The following is a 20,376-nucleotide window of genomic DNA, read 5'->3' as shown; positions in this document are numbered from 1 at the left end:
CCCGGCTCAGGGGGGCTGGGCTCGGAGCTGGGGGTCAGGGCTGTGGGGGGGATGGGGTTGAGGGGGGTGCCCGGCTCAGAGGGGCTGGGCTCGGAGCTGGGGGTCAGGGCTGTGGGGGGGATGGGGTCAGGGGGTGCCCGGCTCAGAGGGGCTGGGCTCGGAGCTGGGGGTCTGGGCTGTGGGGGGGATAGGGCTGTGGGGGGTGCCCGGCTCAGAGGGGCTGGGCTCGGAGCTGGGGGTCAGGGCTGTGGGGGGGATGGGGCCGGGGGGGTGTCCAGCTCAGAGGGGCTGGGCTCGGAGCTGGGGGTCTGGGCTGTGGGGGGGATAGGGCTGTGGGGGGTGCCCGGCTCAGAGGGGCTGAGCTCAGAGCTGGGGGTCAGGGCTGTGGGGGATGGGGTCGGGGGGGTGCCCGGCTCAGAGGGGCTGGGCTCGGAGCTGGGGGTCTGGGCTGTGGGGGGGATAGGGCTGTGGGGGGTGCCCGGCTCAGAGGGGCTGAGCTCGGAGCTGGGGGTCAGGGCTGTGGGGGATGGGGTCGGGGGGGTGCCCGGCCCTGGCCCCTTACCATGCCGCTTACCTCCTCTCCCGTAGCCTCAGCGCGCTGCGTCCAGCGCTGCAGCGGCATGGTGTTTCCAGTGGGGCCTGAGCTCCCGCCGCTCGGCCGCAGCTCCGCCCCCTTACCAGCTGAGACACCGGAGGATGGGGGAAGACGGAGGCGGGGGGGAGCCTCCAACATACTCGTGGGGGCCCCTGCGGGGCCCGGGGCCTGGGGCAAATTGCCCCACTTGCCGCCCCCTCTGGGCAGCCCTGCTTCCCATAACGAATATCCCATGCACACATCTGGGGCCTTAGCCAGAACTCAGTGCTCCTTGCTGCACCTCTGGGCAGGGTGAAGGGGAGGGATCAGTCTCTAACCCAGGACAGTAGGTTCCAGCAACGTGGTGACATCCACCACAATGGGGCTAGACCTGGGTACAGGTGAAATGCACAAAGCCTGCTCACTTGGGGAGGTGAGCAGAGCCAATGGGGAACGTCTATTAGAATATAAATTCAGGGGGAGGAGGGAAAAGGAGGTCACCCTTGTGCATTTACTGGCCTGTCTTATTGACTCGTGGATCGGATTCCCCAAGAGCATCTTGGGAAGCTCCCCTTGTGCTCAGTGATTGGAAGCCATCCTCTGGAAGGCAAACACGTGCCGGACACCAGTGATGAGAATCCCCTGAAAGGCTTGGGCATGTGCTGCTGGCTGCGGCAGAGGAAGGTAGGAATTCCCAGTTACTGCATCAGACCACGGGAGGACACAGCATGCCCCAGAGTTTCCTGTTCTTCCTCTGCCATCTGGCCATTCCTGGAACCCACTGGCTCAGCCACTGCTATGCTGCAGGGTGTGCTGGACATCATGGTAAAAGAAGCCTGCACAGGCTGCTCCTCCTTGAGGGCTGAAGATCCAGGTTCTAGTCAAGAGCTCAGCAAGGCTGTGTCCCAGAGCTGGGACATCAAGATTGTCTACCCTTGCACCAAAAGGGAGAGGAATGTCAGCTGTAGATACATCCAAGCAGAACCAGGGTGTAAAGGGACTGAACATTCTAAAGTGGCATTTCTCAAATGTGGCCGCATGCGGTCACCAGGGGCTTTTCTTGCGGCCACAGCCTCCTGGGTGATGATGGGTGGGGGGGGGGGGAGTAACCCTCCCTCAGGGCCGCCAGCAGGGGCTGGTCTCTGTCGCCTTCTGGAGCCACAAACCCTGTAGGAGCAGGCAGCCAGCGTGAGTTTCCCGCCTTCCTGGGGAAGGTGGGGCTCGGGCTTCAGGCTTAAGCCCTGGGGTGGTGGGCGACAGGCTCTGGCCGTGCGGCAGCAGGCTCCATCCCCCACCTCCCCATCTAGGGCTTAATTTGTTCCCCAGCTTGCCAGGGCTGAGTAACTCTGCTGTGAAAAGTGATATTAACAAATATACAAAAGGTCACTTTTCACAGCAGACTTACTAGCTAGCAAATCTAAAAAAAAAAAAGCAACCAAAAAAAAGCAAAACATGCAAAGCACCTTATTTGTGTTTCTATTCTGTTTAGGCACAGTAATGAATAGACAACTGTACATTATTTTTAATTATTGACTCTGCAAAAAAAACAAACCCTGCATAAATAAATTACAATGATTTGGACATGTATATGTGCATATTTATTTGTTTTTCCTAAAGTTAATTAAGTCTTTTAGGAAAAATTGTCAGAACGGCCACAAGCAAGAGTTGGTGGTTGCACTCTGAGGCCACCCAAAAATTTGTTGCAAGAACCCCTGATCTAAAGGTCAGAGACAGTGATCCAGAGAGTGGAATTGATCACATGAGCTAGAGGAAAACTTGTGACCTTAAATTATTGACAGCTCCAGTGACTTCCTGCACTTGCCCTCTGCCCACCCCTTCTCCCTCCACCGCCTCTGTGGGTACTGTTTCTACATTAGTTTATACACAGTGGGGTCTGGGAGTAAATGCCTGAATGGCTGGTGTTTGCTACTGTGACGCAAGCTCCCATCAGCCCAAAGCAACAGCTGCAGCAGTGTAGAGGGAAGTTGCTAGAGCTTTGTGAGCATCTAGGCTTTCTGTAGCACCCCTCACCATGGTATCTAGGGACTAGATCCTCAAAGGTATTTAGGCTCCTAATTTCCATTGATTTCCATTGGCTTCCATTGATTGATGAAAGTTAAGAGCCTAAATACCTTTCAGGATCTGGGCCCAAGTGCTTCCCAGGTAAATTAGACTGGCATAGAGATCTCCCTATTGGATTTCCTGTGTCATCAGCTTTCCCTTCTTCTGTGGTAGTACACATGTCTTCCTCTTGGAATTAACTACCTCTGGGCATCAGAGAGGTGTAAACCCTCAGGAGGGAAAGAGATGCATTGTGGTCTCCAAGACAGAAGATCTAGAAGTTATGGATGCAACTGAGAAAAGCAAAACAGGCTGAACCTCCAACTCTCTTCCAAGGAAAGGGGTGGAAGCCCCATTGCTTGAAGCCCTGAAAATGTAACTGGACAAAGTCTGGGCAAATCCATGGTAGGGAACAATCCTGTAATGGCTGTGGTGAGGGGGATGGCCTAGTTTGGACCTTAGAGATCTCCTCCGTACCTAAGCTGATGTGCAGCATTGAGAGACAGTGTTATACAGTGGTTATAGCTCTGGTCTAGACAGTCACAAGTCTGGAAGCCAGGACTCCCAGTTCTATTTCCAGCGCTGTCACTAATGTGCGACTTTGGGTTAACCACTTCACCTCTCTGTGCTTTAGCCTCTGTATCTGTAGACTAGGATAATTTTATAGAGCTAGACAGAGATTACAGGCACCACCTATGCGTAATGTTGGCTGACACATCCCATTACATAGGCGGCCTAGATCCTATAGGGCTAAATTGGTTAAAACGTGCATGTCTGTAAAGCAAATCTGGTTTGCTCCCACCAGTGTCATTGATAAACGGCTTTTTCAGTATAATTTCCTGCACACACTTTCGTATGCCAGCCTTGTCACCCACACAGCCTAGTCAGCTCCCTGCTCACGTCTACCGCAGACGGGTCTGTTATTTCAGGAGTCCGAAATCATCACCAGAGGGAGGAGACAGGCCCAGAACAGCTTAACAAATGCAACCCACAGCTGGGAATCGGCTGGGTAAACATCTCGGGCCCACAGAGCATCTCTTTCACACTCACACGGATTTTCTCTCACCCATAGCCGCACACACACAAACTTAGGCAGCCCTGGAGGGAGGACGCAAGACGAAGCTTTCTAAAAAAAAAAAAACCCAACGAGGAGTCCTTGTGGCACCTTAGAGACTTTCTAAGTGTTGTTTGTTTTGCCCTTCCCATTAAGGGGCTGCGTGCTAAGCTGTACTGCCTATGGAGCCAGCCATGTCCCAAGCCGGGGACGGACACTGGCCCAGATTCACAAAGGATGCCCCCCACTCCCAGTGTTAAGCTTCGCATGGAAACAGCCCTTCAAGCTGGAGGGGGCGACGGATATTAGCAGCTTGGATCCTCGCAGTGGGGGTGGGGGCGGGGGCAGCGCAGGGAGATCTAAGGGGGGAGATCCCGCTGGCTCTGGGAGGGGGTGCCCAGCGCCGGGGCTGGCAGGACAGGAGGGAGCGTGACAGGCTGCCAGGGGGCGTGCCGGTGGCGGGGGAATCCCGGCAGCTGCCGATGCCAGCGAGGCGTGGCGCAAGCTGACAATGGCTCGAGAGGGAAGCGCCTTCCGGGTTAGGGGAGGCGGGGCTCTGGTCTCACACTGAGCTAGGTTTGCGCTCGGCCCGGGCAGGCTCCATTCGGCTCCAGCTCGCTCGCTGGGCATGAGACCGCCGCGACCCCGCTTTCCTTCCGGCCAAGGACCCTACCCCGGCCAGGCCTCTAAGCGCCCCCTTCCTGGTCCCTCCTCCCCTTCAAGCCCGCTGCAGATTCCCCCCTTTGCACCCCTGCTGCCCCAGCCCGACTCCCCCTTTGTACTCCCTGCCCCAGCCCGGTTTCCCCCCGCTCCTGTCTGAGATCCAGATTCCCCCCCCCGGCCCCCCCTTTGACGCAGACTCTTGCCCCCTCCGCCGGGTGCTTGGGGGGTGAGTGACCCCACTGCGCGCCCGCTGCCCTCGCACCATGGCTGGGACGCGGGGCTCGGAGAGGAAGGAGAGCTCGGAGATGGAAGAAGGGCAATGTGACTCGGGCATCTACTCGATCCCCTCCATCCGCTCCCTGCCCGGCCCGCCGGAGGAAGGGGAGCACCCCCCGGGCCTGGGGGACACGCTGCGGGAGAAGGACTCCGGCCCCCTGGGCAAAGAGGGAGCAGACGCCCTGGAAGCGGAGGAGAGGATCGACTCTACCTATGGCTCGGCCTCCCTAACCGAGCCCCTGGCCGCGCTGGGGCAACTCCCCGAGGAGGAAGCAGAAGCCCTGGAGGGGCTCAGCCAGCAGCAGCTGGAGGCACTCACCTACATCTCGGAGGATGGCGACACGTGAGTGACCTTGTGGCTAGTGCTGTTCACCCCCAGGCCCGGGAGGGACACCACCGGGAGGGGAGACTAGTTTCTGTGGCCCTGTCTGTCCTTGGCCTCTGAGAGCAGGGGAGCCAGTTAGTCCTGCTTGTGGTGGTGGCTGTGATGTGGACACTTGTCCCTTGGGGCCTGAGCAGCTCATCTCACACAGGGCCACCAAACAGCCATTAAATGCAAACGACTTCCAGGCACTGCTGTTCTGCAGTCTCATTGACACCCGTGCCTCAGAGGTGAGCGGTTCTGCGTCCCATTCCCTCCCCTGCCTCCCCTCACCGCCTGCCACTGCTTGAGTCTGACACCAACCACAAAGATAAGATGTATGTCTTTAGAGATCGCCAGTGCCCCCAAAACTTCAAAGTCAGATTGTAACTGGGGGACTGTCAGTAGAAGACTCCATGTCCCATCTCCCAGAGCCATCCTTTTCTTCTTTTTCAGAGTCACATGTAGGCTCTCCGCCCCAATGAAATGTGCTGGGTATTTAACAATTAATCTAAGACTGGGCCAGATCAAATGGAACAAGCAGAGAGAAAAAGAAATTGCACAAATCCATTTACTGCTCAGGTCTGAGCTGTGGGACATGCAGACAGAGTTAGGGGTCTGGATGGGCTGTGTGGTCGGAATGAGACAGAAATCCATGTGCCAGTGAGAAGCTGAGTTTCTTCTTGTTTTGTGGCTGCCAGGAAAATGGGAGGCAGGTTCCATGTACAAAATTCTGCTCTTTTCACCTGTGAAAACTCAAAAGCCCAAAGCTCTGGCAGCAAGGGAGATGACTCACCTGCTTTAGGTTGTAGCCACATGACCAAATCCGCTATGTTGGAGAAGACCTGATTATGAAACACTTTAGTTCCCTCTATGCAGCTGGATTGAACTATGTTGGGGGTATATGGGTAAGCTGGCTACAGCATAACATGTGGCTCATATTCCTGGACCTAAAATGCCTTTGCAGATTCTGTGGCTGAAGCTGATTCAGTTCGTAAGGGATTTTTGTGCACCTAAAGAGGCAGTGGCCTAACCCTGTATCTCTTCTACTCCTCTGTTACAGCTTTAGGTGCTGCCTCTCTAAGGCCTAGTTTACACTTACAAATCAGATTGAGGTGTCATGCAGGGCTGTGAACATTTCCATGCCCTGAGCACCGTAGTTAGTTTGACCTAATCTTGGGTGTAGACAGTGCTAGGTTGATGGAAGATTTCCTCATCTAGACAAGCCCTAAGTGCTGTGACTTTGGTGTGTGCCGGGGATCATTGTTTTCCATTCCCCACCGTGTCTAGGAGATGGAGTCCGCTGGAGAGGCTTCTGCTGATTTATCTGGTTCCATCTTGTAAGGTGCCTGAACCTGTTGCTTGTCATACTGGCATCAGACCCTATCATAAGCCTTCCGCTAACTGGAGAAGCAATTAACCAATGGTGGCACTTTTCGCTCCCTCCCGACAGGAGGCAGCTTTCCAGAGTTCTGCAAATGGCTGCAGTTGCGCTAGTGCATGTGCTCTCTCTCTCTCTCCTTTACAGTGCAATTTAAAACAGGAAATCTTCAAAGAGTGTCTGCTACTTATGGAGTGGCCTTTGTGAGTTAGTGCTTAGAGAAGTGGAACAGAGTCTGAACTCCTGGGCTATATCCCTGGACCCTAACTCTGGGAGGGAGTGTGTTGTAGTGCTCAGAGCAGTGAGGCTGGGCTCCTGCAGGCTATTCCTGACAGACCTGAGCCGAGATATTTTCAGACATGCTGAGCACTCACAATTCCAGTTGAACTCAGTGGGGGTACAAGTGCTCACCACCTCCCTTGTGTTCTCAGTTTTTCTGTGTGTAAAATGAGGCTAATAATACTTACAAGGCTTAATGAATGAATGAAAGGGGCCAGAGAGGGCCCAGAGTTACTTTTTGTTGTTCTAGGGAGGCAGAGAAGATGACCCAATAGGCCTCTTCTATTTCTGGTTGTAGATTGCCCAGGAGCAGCAAGAGGAGAATTGCAGTTGTCCCATCACGTGCCTTGCTTGAATTCATCCTGTGAGGCAGAGCCTGGGCTAGCATTAGAACCTCCAGCTGATTATTTCTCAGAAGGTTCATTGAGCAATAGCACTTCCTTGTAACCATTCTAATTATGAACACAAAAGTCCAGGGCTTAGAGCTAGTAGTTCCTGTTTCTTCAGCTGTCTGTGTTGATTCAGTCCCTGATCCTGAGTGGGTGAACCATCCATGATCTGGTGGGGGTAGAATGTGCTGTGGTGCCCCGTGTCTTTCCTGCGATGCACTTTCCTATGTGTCACCGGGAGCTCTGTCGTCAGTCTGACACTTGTGATGAAAGTTCATCAGTGGAGACAGAGATGAGCTTGTTGAAATCCCATCAGGAGGCTCTCATGGAAACGTGCTTCAAAGGAGTGGGTATAATTGATGTAGATTGGGGCAGCTGAGCCAAAACTGTGCCTGCAGAACTGAACCTGCTTTGCTCTGCTCTGAAAACAAGAAGGGGCTCTGATGAGGCAGGAGGGGTTAACGTATTAGCCAGTCTGCCCTAGAAAAATGGGTCTGATCACAAGTGAAATGAGTTAGGCCTCTGCCTAATCCTTGGTGGACATTTGATTGAGTTACAAAATCTACTGCATAATTGGTAGTTTCTGGTTTGGAGAAGCCAGGACTAGAATAGCAGGGGGGCTGCAGGTCACGATTGAGGTATATTGGCAGAGCTGGAATAGTAGGAATGCTGCAGGTCAGGAGTGAGGGATCAGCAAAGTTGTGGGGTGGGAGTATTCAGGGACTGGACTAGCAAGAAGTACTGCAGTCAGGAATGAGGAATACCAAGGAGGATTGTGGGTCAGGATTGAGATGTGTTGGCAGAACTGGGTGGGTGAGATTGAGTCTAACCTCTGGAATAGCAGGGGGCTACAAGCCAGGACAGAGATATGTTGGTTGAGCTCTAGCTGGGGGTTGTTTGACATGGCAGGAGACATGCTCCAATGGTGGGCTGCTCCCAGACATGCCAGCATTATCCTCTGCCTGGTAATGTCCGGCTTCGCCTCTTGAACTGACAGTTTATCTCTGCTAAATTGGATCCCAGGGGACTGACTCTCTGTGGAAGTTGGAGAGGGGTTTTCCAGCCTGGGAAAGGTCTGGCTGGCTCTGGGCAGGCCAGAAAGTAATGCTTTATTTGTGTCCTGGGCTCCTAATGAACTCACCCTCTCTTTAGGGAGTGACTTGGAAAAACTCCCTGCCTCTCGCCCTCACCAGGGAGCTGCAGAAAGGGAGTGGAGCAGGCTGCCCGTTGTTGCTTTTAATGGGGGATGGGATAGGATTTTCATTCACATTCCTGCTCTGGGCAACCCCCACACCACCACTAATAAAGTGATGCTGACTGCTTCCCCCACCCCTGTAGAGATGAAGTGGATCCACTGGCATGGAGGTTATGCCTCAGTTTCCCCCGTGTGTTCCAAGTCAAAAGTATTTCCTCTTCCTGTTCTCACCCTCTTGGGCTAATACTCCGGAGCAGCCAAAACATGGCCCCTGGAGTTCCACCAGGCCAAGGCCTATGCCTCCAACACCAATGGGTTTATTGGAAATCTCCAACTACATTTGGATGAGTAGACTACATATCCCAGCCTGCAATGCTCCACCTTGCCCTGCATAACCAAGCCCCATTGCATGATGGGAGCCCTAGTTCTCACAGGGTTGACCTCCATATGCAAGAGCAGGTTGCAGCCACTGTCTTCAAAGTAGGGGTATGGCGTCTGCAGCCCCCTCACTTGGGCAAAGCTTGGGGGTCCCCAGCTCAGCCTGCTGCCTGGGAAACAGTCTTGGTGGTTCCTTCATATGGAAATGGGGCCAGAGCTATTTTGGTAGCACCGAGGTCTGTCTGTGGTGTCTCAGAGGAGGAGGGGAAGCCTCACTTCCTCCCCTGAAGTGCAGTTAGTGTCGTGCCTGCTGATGGGAAATCACGTGCTGGTGACTGAGGGTTGATAACAAGGGATCAAGGTGGGTTCATGAGTTAATCCAGGTCCCGGTCCCAGAGGAGATGCAGTTCTAGTCTTCTCTCTGAGTGGTGGTGGCTAAAGCTGATGGGCATTTTTCTTGCTTTGCCTGGGATGTATGGCTCTGGGCTGCTTGCAACTGTTCAGTAATCACTGTGTGCCCTAGGCCCCCCGCTGAGTGTCTCAGAGATGCAGGCAAGGTCAGCAGCTCCCACAGTGACTGAGGCAAGAGACCAGCTGCCATCACCTGACCTATTGTGCTGTCCTGAAGCAGTGTTCTTGCAGCAGCATGGCCGAGATTGTGTACGTTCAGAGTCACTGCTCCTACACTATCGCTCACTCATCCCCTCCAGGAGGGCGTTCATAGTGCTGATTATGCCATTCAGGTTCACACCACAGTATGTGCAAAAGAGGGAAAAGAATCACTGGCCCTGGGAGAACCCTGGGCAAGCTAGTTGGAGTTCAAAGAAGGGCAAGTAAAGAAGGGTCAGGCAGGCTGAGTTATGGGGAAAGATTTAAAAAGCCTGGCTATGGGATGACTGGGGGAAGATGTGTGAATTTGCCATTCTCTGCACGACATTGCTGCCCAGGAGGGGATGGGTTGGAATTAAGCAAATGGAGATTTAAGCTGAATCTCAGAAAAGCTTCCAGACACTGAGACGTATTAGGCTGAGCTCGGTTCCCAAGGGACGGTTTAGAAGCCCCAGTAGCTCAAAATCAAACTGTAATAAATGAATATTAGAGACCAATCCTTCCCTGGCCCCTGCAGGACTGGACGGTCAAACAGGGCTTTCCACCTCTACCGTCTATGATTCTAACCGCTGACTCTTCGGCTGGTCAGACAGAACACGGAATATCTCCTTCAGGTGGGGTTTGGCGTTGTGAACGTAACTTTCTCTCGTTTCGAGCAGTCTGGAGCCAGAGGTGCCAGTGTCTTTATATGAGGCCGACCACATGTCCAACTAACTAACTCGTTCACCTAGGAAATCACTAGACTGCACGTTCCACTGCTGCTTCATCTGTTCTGGGCTGCACGTGTAGGGGATTCAAGAGGCCAGCTGCCCTTGTTTAGAAGGGACACTCCCAGCTCTAGGCTTAAAACCAAACAAACGGTTAGTAAATCTGCAACAGGGAACAATCCTGGATGGAATCTAATGGGGCTTCCCTGGGCCAGATTCTGCCACCCTTATGTTGGGTAGCATCTCACGCTTGAGTCATCCTGTTGTTTTCAGTGGGGCTGCCCACAGAGTAGGGTACCATTCAGTATGAGGAAGGTTAGCCCAGTCTGAACCTGTAGTGCTTGTACATCCATTTTTCACTCCTTTTCTCCTCCATTATTCTGGGGTGCTCCCCCCTCCCATTGATTGTAATGGCCTTAAAAAGTCTGTCCCTGTGTGGGGTTTGGGATGGTAGAAGGGAGGGATCCTATTCCCCATAAGAAGGCCGTAAAGAGGCCTCCTGCTTCCATTTCCCTAGCTGACTCTCTTCTCCTCCTTCCTGGAATGTACCAAGTTGGAGATGCTCTTCCCAACGGCAGGCCAAAAGGCTACAGGGGAGGGTGGCTTGGGGTACATGCTCACACAGCCCCAGGCCTGGAAAAATATGCCCTGGACTAAGCCTATGAGCCAGGCTGAAATACATTGGTGCCCTGAGCCACAGCTCCTCCTGCCTGGTCTCCTAGTGGTCGGGTACCCCAACTATTTTGGGGACTGAAGACGCCGGTCTCTGGACTCTGCACCACCACCACCAAATCAGTCAATCCATGCTAGGCCACCCTTCCAGAAAACAATTGCTGCCACCTCCCGCTACACACACAATAGATGAGTTCTTGGTTGTCTCACTAAATCGATTTATGCTGGCTCCAGAAACGGAGCCGTCTGCCGGGATGGCATGCGAGATGGGGGCTGAGTTTCCTGTTCTCCTGAATCAGATCGTTGCCTGCCTGAAAACAGTGAGCAGAGGACTCTGGAGTGCGTGGCCTTTCTTACAGGACTCACTCATACACAAAGAGCCTTATGCTGTGATGGTTTGGCCTCCAGGTGCCAGCCAGGGTGGCAATGCCCCTTCCCCCAACACCGGCAGCAGCATTGGCACTGTCTCTCTTCAGATGTCATTGCATCGGTCACATGTCACAGCCGTAAAAACTGGAGATGTGGTTTTTTTTAATGGTAGCTCAGACCGTGCAGAGATTGAAGCACTCGCCCAGGAGAGATTCCCACTTTCCTGGGTGAGTGGATTTTTCATGCCTGGCCCCTGCCTCTAGCAGGGAACTTTCCATTCGCCTTTATCCCATGCTTGTCTTCTCCCTCACCCCAAACCACCTCCTGCTGTTGAAACTGGAGGATAGTGATTGAAGGACATTGGCAGAAATGTGTGTGGGGAGCCGAGGGCTGGAATAGTGGGGAGGGCAGAGGCTGTGGGTCAGAAGTGAGGTGGGCCATCAGAGCTGTGGGTGGGGAGCCCAGGACTGCAATAGCAGAGATGCTGTAGGTCAGGTGTGAGATGCATTGGCCGAGTTGTGTGGTAAAGGTTCCTACTGGGCAGTTTCAGTTCTCTGAGGAAGGGGTTAGCAGGGCAGGTTAAAAGGGAGAACAGGATAACTGGAATTCCCCGGCTGCTCTCCTCAGGAATGTGTGCTCTGTTTTCCAAATCTTCCTGCTGCTGGCTCTATTTCCTCCCATGAACAATCAAGTGTTTACTGCAAACACTGATATTTGCACGATTTCCCATGCCTCTGCTGGGAGAGAGGGAGAAGAGTGTGAATTTTCTCTTTAACATGTGGGCAGGAAGAGGGGGTGGGGATGGCAGTTATATAAAACAAATAATGTCAGCTGTTTGATCCCTTGTTCTGGATACTTGTAGGCTGAGTGGATGGATGGGACTGCAGGGCACTGCCACCTGACTAGGGATCTCAAAGCCCTTTACGAATGGGAATAAATTAAGATTCCCAGCCCCTCCCAGATCGGGATCTGTATTACCAACCCCATTTCTTGGAGGGGAGAGACTGAGGCACAAACCCTAAGTGTTTCCCCAAGGTCTGATAGCAAGTCAATGGCAGAAGTGGGAATAGAGCCCAGGATCCTAGTCCCTTACTCTAACCGCAATGAATCTGTGGGGATGCTAAAGCTTTTCTTGCCATGTGATTGGGATTGCCCCCCCCAAGCGTAGAAGCCATAGTTTTTGAGTCATCCTCTCCTCTGCTTTTTCCCTCTTTCAGGTCCATGAGCTGCTTGGAGCAGGGTGTAGAACCATCCAAAGCTCTGTGTAAAGTCAGACTGTGTTGTAATTAATCCAGGACCATCCACGATGTCACAGCAGTGGCTGTGCTGCATGCTGACCCCCTGGGAGATTCTCAGGAATAGAACTCTGACCCTCCTGCTCCAACTGGGTCTCTCCCAGTTAAGCTAAAAATAATCTCCATTAGCTGCTCATGGGTTCAAATCCCCATGAGGGAGCAGTACGGATGCTATGACCCACAGCTGAGTGCTCTGGATTCCCTGCAGCAGAGGGTGGGGATGAATGTATGTTTGCATCTGCGTTCTCTCTTTGCCTGTCTGACTAGTTCATTACAATATTATTATTTCTGCTACAATAGAACCTAGAGGCCCCAACTGAGATTGTGCTTAATACAAGTGGGCCCCAGGACAAACACGGAGCTGGCAATTTCAATAGACCAGGGAAACAAATGGTGTGAGAGGAAATGGAGGCTGAGGAAGGGGAAGGGTCCCCTTGCCCGAGATCACCTAGCAGACTGGTGGCAGGTCTGAATGACCTATCTACAGGGCCACACTACCATTGTCCTTTGCAGTTCCATCAGCCCCCTTAACTGCCCTCCTGCACACACCCCTTTCCCAACGCAACAGCCTACTACATCAGTCATCCACAACTGCTAGTGTTGGGGGGGAAATAAGCTGGTGGAAGGGTGAAAGAGGGGCGGAGTTAAGGGTGCAGTGTGTGGTCGGTGGTGTATGGTAGCTGTGGCGAAGGGAAGGCACATGCCTGCAGGTGAAGGAGTAGAGGGTATATTTTGCTTGGTGGCAACTGCTTGGCAACAAAGTCATCTTTATGTTAATAATTGTGGTGGTAGTCATGTCGGTCCCAGGGTATTAGAGAGACAAGGTGGGTGAGGAAATATCTTTTATTGGACCAACCTCTGTTAGGGAGAGAGACAAGCTTTCCAGCTACATCGAGTTCTTCCTCAGGTGTGAGTTTGGGTGTTGTCCTCTTGGCTGTGGGGTGAGGCAGCTGGCCAGGCCAGTGGTATTCTTGGAGCTGTACGGTCATCATTGGCAATATTGAGGTCTAGGAAAGAGTAAACAAGGCTGAGGCCTCTGTGCCTCATGCTTAGCAGGGCCAGGGGGTTTCCACTTTGGCACAAGATAATCCTGACCCTTCGTTTGCATCATCATGACGCCTCTTTCTGTAACAGGGCCGAGGCACCAACCTCTCATGCCACTGGCTCATCCCTCAGCTCTGGTTCTGCACGCGGAGGACTTGAGACAGTTGGGATCTCTATGCCTGTTTCAGGAAGTCAAGGACTGCCACATGATAAAGGGGGGGGGAAAAGGAAGAAATGAGACTCTGGGAGACAGAGTGCAGGGGGAGGGGAAATACTCCCAACTAGGCATGTCCTGGATGGCACCAACTTCCCGGTGAAAGTCCCAGGCACTGATTCAGCAAGACTAGCAACCCACTGCATGTCCCTAGTGCCTTTACATGGCAGACCTCAAAGAACTCTACAGGGCTTTAAAGGTGGGGCAGTCGTATTCCCTCCGTTTTACAGGCAAGGAAGGTGAGTCCCCTCATTTGGCCAGGGTCACGCAGCGCAGTCGCCTTAAACCCAAACAGTTCTACTGAGAGCTGGGGGCGGATTGACAGACTTGGGTTTTCAGCCTTAAGCGTGTGACTGGCCCACCTTTCCCCGGCTACCAGTTCTGGGTATGACGTGGTGCATGTGTTTTGGGGAGGTGGGGGATTCCTGTGGGTGGGGACTGGTTGGTAGGAATTGCAGAGGGCTCCATGTACTTTCACGCCAGGCCTGGCCTCAGTCCCCTGGGAGTTGTTTGGCTCCGAAAAGTGAAAGCAGCAGAAGTTTAAAGTTCAGTCAGAATTGCCCTGGAAAGTCCCATGTCCCGTCTGCTGAGACTTCTTATCTAGTGCCTAGGGGCTGAGGAGCAAGGCCACGCCTATAGCCCTGCTGAAGGCAGGGGGACTGGGAGGGACGCAGTGGGAGCTGCCTTATAGAAACAGGGGCTGTCCCTGATAAATGGAGAGGGAGGCCCAGCTGCAGGAGCCACCAAGGACCTTGTCTACACTGAGGTTGCCTGGTAGTCTCCCAGTGCCTTTTCCCTGGTGTTGGTAATGGTGCAGTTGCTAGGTAAATGGGGCCCAGATGCTTTCACTGCTGTGCCTGCTGAGCTACACACAGCTCTGCAAATGCCCCTCTGTCCTGACCAGCAGCCCCCACAGCCCCCCTTCCCTCAGTGCCGTCCAGTGGAAACCTTGTTTCTCTCCTTTCTCCCCACCCCCCGGACAACCAGAAGCTGGTTCCAGTAGGTATTTTCCTTGCTGAATGCCCCACATGCACAGCTGTCAATTGCTCTTCCCCCTAGCTGGGAGCTCTAGCTGTGCAGGGGGCCCCCTCCCCCATCCCCATTTGTTGCTCAAACAGTGGGTGGCCACTCCCTCCAGTGCAGCAGGGGAATTCCCCATGCCCATGTGACCTGGGGTTTCCCCCGGGGCAATGCAGTAAGGCACAGACCTTGGCTTGGCTCTCCGAAGAAGTGGGTTGTAGCCCACGAAAGCTTATGCTCTAATAAATTTGTTAGTCTCTAAGGTGCCACAAGTACTCCTGTTACTTCTGCCTGAAGGGGACCAGCTTGGGGTCCCCTGGATCCTGGCTGCTGACAGACCTGAACTTCTGTCCCTGCTCAGCAATGAGGTCGGGATAAGCTTCCAGCATTGCCCAGAAGAAGGCACCAAAGTCGCCCCCTGTAGAACTCCTCCAGACCAAACTAATCCCTCCCTCCATCCCTACCATTCACGTCGGCCACCAGGCCCAGTGTGTCATCCAGGACACCAGTCCCTCCACCTTCCATGCCCTCCCCTGGGGGCGCCCCACCACTCCAGCCTTTACCCTGCAGTAGTCCCCTAAGGGGAGCTGCTGAGACCAGTCGGGTTGAGATGCCCCCAGTAAATGAGCAGCACCCCTTATCTTACTCGCGAACAGCAGCTTCTCCATGCCTGGCCCGTGGTGGCACCTGGACATGGAGCAGCTGGTGAAAGCTGAGCCCGGGTGTGACGGAGCACTGCTGGCACCTCCTCTATAACTTCCCCCTGTGGCTTTGGGACTCCTCAGTGCTTTAGTGCCCCAGTGGCTCCCCCCTCGCTCCCATCTGCAACCAGCCAGAAGATTGTGTCCTTTCCAGTGAGACCCCCAAGCTGGCCACGCTGCCTCGCTCGTTCCCAGCCTCCCGGCACCGTTACTGCAACACACTGTGAAGCCACCTGCCCTGAGAGCAGGGTGCTAACGGGCCCCTAACAAAGCCACCATCCCCACCATTGCATCAGCCTGGTGCTCTGCTCTGCAGTGAATGCCGAGTCCAGTTCAAGGACCCTGTGGTGGTGTGTGCAGAGCCTCCCCTGAGGTTGGGCCTAGCTCCCCTGGCAATCAGCTTTCCCCGCACCACTGGGCCGTCCTGCACCATGTGGGAGCCAGAGCTCTGGCAGGAGCTGGCCTTAGGCTGGAACTGCCTCCCACAGGAGATCAGAGACCTCACTGTGATCAGAACGAAATGCAAAACTTGCCTTTGACTTAGCCTGTAGCACACATGCAACCACCCCCTCATTCTCACCCCTCCCGCGCTGTACATGCTAACCCAGCTCTCTGTCCCGCAGCCTGGGAGTGGGGCCTTGAAGCCAGAGTGGAGTTACTGTTTCTATCTTTAAATGCCTTGGAGGTGCTCAGACGCCAGGGGGATGGGGGCCAGGTCTGGCTAGAGAGGGAGCTTGGGAGGGGGTTCATGGTTCTGCTTGGGGGTGGCTTTTGGCGCTGAAGTAATGACAGGCGTTCTGTGCGGGGCTGGAAATTCCCTTCAAGTTTCTCACTCTTGTTCTGACTGCTCAGGGTGCGACAAGGACCGGTGTGAAACTCGCACAAGTGCGGCTCGTGGGACCTCACACGTGTCTCTTGGTGTCTGGCGCCCTGGGCTCCAGTCTTCTGCGCAGATTTCTGTGGGGGCTGAGAGTTGGGCCCAGGTGGGGCTGCCGGCTTTAGCAGACAGTGGCGGGTGCTGAATCCTGGTAGATATAGTTCCATCTGGTCAGCCGTGCCCCCTAACCCAGCACTGGTGCTCCAATTTGGGGTGGGGGGGGGGCTGGGAATCCAGTTCTGGTTTTTCTCTCTCCTCCTGTGGACCCTGGCCCAGTTCATTCCCAGACCAGTCAGAGCTGGGGCAAATCACTCTGGCTCAGTGGATGAGGGTATTTGAAGAATCCAGCTCTGGCTGCTGTCCTAGCACTGGGACTCCAGAGAATGGCAGGTGGTCTTTGGCTAATCTCCTGGATCCCTCCCCGCGCTGTGTCCCACGCCCCTGCTGCCTGCCCTTGAGCCAGGAAAGCAGAAGTGCTGTGGCTGCAGCGAGGGGGAGGGAGTGGAATTCCCCTACCAGCTGCTGGCCAGCTCTAGGTTGTGGTTCCGTTGCTGCAGTATCTCCCTGGGTCTGGGGGATGTATTCCAGGCTCCCTAGGCCCTTGGGTTTGTGTCCCAGCAGGAACGACTCTACCCTTCCTGCTTCCGAGAGTCTGTATGGGTTACTGGGTCTGGGTCTCAGACAGGAGCTGGAGGGCTAAGCTCTCATGGGCTCTGCAGGGGCATAAGGATCCCCTCACTCTGCTAATAGGACTTGGGATTCACTCTGGCCTCCTTAGCTACCTCTCTGTTGGCTGCTGAGCTGGCAAGGGGTGGGGGGACCTCTATTGTCTGTGAGGCTCTTTGGACTCCTAGGATGAATGGGGTCCCTTCTGCCCACGATCTGTCCCAGGCTGCCTCTCTGTGGGCCCCAATCTGCTTGCCCATCTAGAGTGTCCGCATGGGACACCCGGGCTGGCTACAGTGGGGGCGACTGTCCTGAGCTCTGGTGGGGAATGCTTGGAGGCAGCAAAGAGTGAGTGTCACCTGGTAACACCCCTGCAAATAGGCCATAGAACCATCCCTCTCTGGACGTGGGCCTACCCTGTGCAGGGCAGCTCTGCCCACCCTGCCTGTGCTAGGGAGAGCCTGTGTGGAGAGTGGGTGTAGGCCGGTGAACCCGCCATCACTGAACCTGTTTCTCTAAGTGGCCCATGTTGGCAGGGAGCTGCTCCGTTCCCTTCTGCCCGACACCAGGAATTGGGCAACCTGGGGATCCGCTTCCCTGGTTGGGTGGGTATGTCTGTGCCAGGCTGATGTGGCATGGGCATTGAGGGGTTCCTCTCCCAGCTCCAGAGCTGGGGGCATGGAAGTGTTTCTCTCTGTGGGGTAATAGTGTGGGAGTGACAGGCTGGCGCCATGTGGGAACCACAGCACTGACCCATCTCCTCCTCTGCAGGCTGCTGCACCTGGCAATCATCCATAGCTTCCCAGCACTGGCATTCTTCTGCATCACCCACCTGCCCACGGAGGTGCTCGAGATCCAGAACGACTTGTTCCAGGTATGTGCGTGTGCGCGTGTGCGTGCTTCAATCCAGGTCATCCCCCGCCAGCCCTCAGGAATGGCCTGGCAGGTGGACCTGTCCAGATTAGCCATTCCCCACACCCCCTAGTGCCTAGGCCCCCTGGGTTCTGTGATGCTCTCACCCCCAGGGTCAGCACTGTAGGTATTTGGGGTGCCTTGGTTGAAGCAAGTAATGCAGAAAGCTGCCTTTGGCTGGTGTGTGGGGTACCCAGATAGGACCCTGAAAATGCAGACACTCAGGCTGGCACTGTATGCAGCCCCATAGGTATCAGAGGCTCCAAGCCAACATGAGCACCCCTGCGGGTGGAGCTGCCCGGATCTCCCCCCAACCCTCCCTCAGAGTGAAGTCTGCAGTGTTCCCACTTCCCCCACCCAGGGGAGGCTGTGGGGTTGGTAGCTTCTACTATTCCCATGGGCCCTGCCGGGATTGGTCTACTGCATGATGGCCTTGCTGTCATCCCCTGCCAACTGCCCCAACCTGTAGGGTCCCTGTGTCCTCCCGATGCCGCCCCTGACCCCTTACTGTCTTGCTGCCCACAGACCCCACTTCACCTGGCCGTGTACCTTGAGCAGCCCAACGTGGTGAGGGCACTGATCCACAATGGGGTGAGCCTGGCCCTGCAGGACCGCAACGGCAACACCCCTCTGCATGTGGCCTGTGAGCAGCAGAACCTACAGTGCGCCAAGCAGCTGCTGCAGGAGCCAGGGGAGAGCACAGAGCCTCGAAGGAGCCTGCAGGACCTGCAGCTCCAGAACTGGCAAGGTGAGGAGCAAGGCAGGGGTGCCAGAGGCAGTGCCTGGCTCCGTAGCTGCAGGGTAGGCGTGTGATGGGTGCAGAAACCGTCTTTTTGTTCGGTGTTTGTGCTAGGCACTAGTTAATGGGGCCCTGGTCTGCAACTGGGGCTCCTCAGCGCTACAGGAATACAGTACAATAATAGCTGCCTCTGGGTCTCTCTCCTCCCCAGGCTTAGCCTGTCTGCACATCAGCACCTTGAAGGGGAACCTGCAGCTGATGAAACTGCTGCTGCGGAGTGGAGCTGACATTAACGTCCAGGTAGTACACAGGCTGGTGGGTGAGGGCAGCTGGCCTTGGCACTGCCAGCTGTATTGCTCTGTGCACCTTCCCCAGATCAGTATCCTGAGGAGTCCCTCTAGCCTCCCAGTTTCTGGAAGCTGGTTCCCCAGGTGGCAGCAAGTTTGATGGGGCATGGGCCCTGGTGGGCACCAGACTCCCAAGTGGAGGTTCCCAGCTCCATGCCACTGCTCTCCTGAGCAGAGAGAAGTCTCCAGATCTGCCTGGTGGCAGGCTGGTGGCAGGTGCCCATTGTGATGCAGCCTGTGTGCCCCATCGGGGTTCCATCCCCTCGCCCTGTGCCCTATGCTGGCGGCTGCAGGGGCGGGACAAAGCAGGGCCCATTCTAACGCCCTGGGCACTGCTGGTTGCAGGACGGCACAAGTGGGAAGACGCCCCTGCACCTGGCAGTGGAGAGCCGTGACCGCGAGGCAGTTCAGTACCTGCTCAGCAAGGGGGCCCATGTGGATGCCCTGATGTACAACGGCTGCACCCCGCTACACCTGGCTGTGGGCAGGAAGGACGCCGCCATGGCGGCCATACTGTACCATTCGGGGGCTGACACCCTGCTGAGGAACATGGAAGACGAGACCGCCCAGGACCTGGCCGACGGCAATGACGACGTGAGTCTGTCCATGCGCTCTCCTGCGAGGAAACACGTGGTGGGGTGTCTAGGGAGGAGGCTGTGGCCCTGGGACAGGAGTGCTGGAGATGGTGGGTGCTCCAGTGCAGCAGGAGGCGCTGTAGGGCTCAGGGCAGGAGCGGCAGCTGGGGGGGAGCTTGCAGTTGCCCTGTCTGTCCCCACCCCGCTCAGAGCGGCATGGCGATGGGCTGTGTACTCTCATCAGCACTAACCCACCATTAGCTGTGCACTTCCCCTGGGGTGCCTGGGCTGGCTGGGCTGTGTTGACTCCGGCTTGAAATGCATTCAGTTCCCAGGGAGCATGCTCTCCCCTGGCCTCTCCACCACTAACCCTGATCTCTCCATGCCCTTTGCCTTGACAGCTCCTCGCCCTCCTGCCTTTCGATGACCTGAAGATCTCGGGAAAGCTGGTGGTGTGCTCTGACTGAGCAACCAGACTCTGACTTAGGGGGCCGTCCCAGCGCCCCTGGTTCCCCACGCCCGATGGGACCCCACTCACCCAGCCATGGCACTACAGCTGGCAGGAGCAGAGCCGGCTCGGGAAATCTTTCCCCTTGTAGCAGCCTCCGTGGCCCCCGGCTCTCCACCCGAACACCCTTCCCTGAGCAGTTGGAAGTTGGAGGAAGTTGCATGCGCTGCATGGGACCCTTGGATGGTGCCTTCAGGGTGGCTGCTGCTGCTCTTTCCCCTGCCTGCAATGGGAGCTGCCAGCAGGGGGCTCCGGTCTCAGACTGCATGGAGGAGCAGCTGGGAGGGGGTGTTTCCTGGTCCCAGACTGTGCAGTGGGGAGTGCCTTTCCCCCCACACCTCCAGACACTGCTGGAGCAGTTGCAGGGGCTCCCACCGCCCTTCCCCAGGAGACACAGACTCTCATAAACCCTTCTTCTCTACTGCCAAGATCTGGACCTCATGATTCCCTCAGTGACCACCAGGGGCTGCACGCTCTGACTTCTTGCCGCTTGAAGGCTTCAGCACCCCC

General features: G+C 55.3%; 1 protein-coding gene across 1 annotated transcript; it reads left to right on the top strand.

Moving 5' to 3' along the window:
- The first annotated feature begins 4,615 nt into the window (after positions 1 to 4,615).
- On the top strand, positions 4,616 to 19,825 carry NFKBIE (NFKB inhibitor epsilon). Its single transcript, XM_065402015.1, has 6 exons — positions 4,616 to 4,971; positions 17,557 to 17,659; positions 18,223 to 18,445; positions 18,648 to 18,736; positions 19,129 to 19,377; positions 19,760 to 19,825. The coding sequence occupies exons 1-6, from the start codon at positions 4,616 to 4,618 to the stop codon at positions 19,823 to 19,825; spliced, it is 1,086 nt and encodes a 361-aa protein (XP_065258087.1).
- Positions 19,826 to 20,376: the final 551 nt, after the last annotated feature.

Source organism: Emys orbicularis, chromosome 3 (assembly GCF_028017835.1).
Source record: "Emys orbicularis isolate rEmyOrb1 chromosome 3, rEmyOrb1.hap1, whole genome shotgun sequence".
NCBI lineage: Eukaryota > Metazoa > Chordata > Testudines > Emydidae > Emys > Emys orbicularis.
The sequence above is the reverse complement of the archived record's forward strand: the minus strand, read 5'-3'. Positions and strand labels throughout refer to the sequence as shown.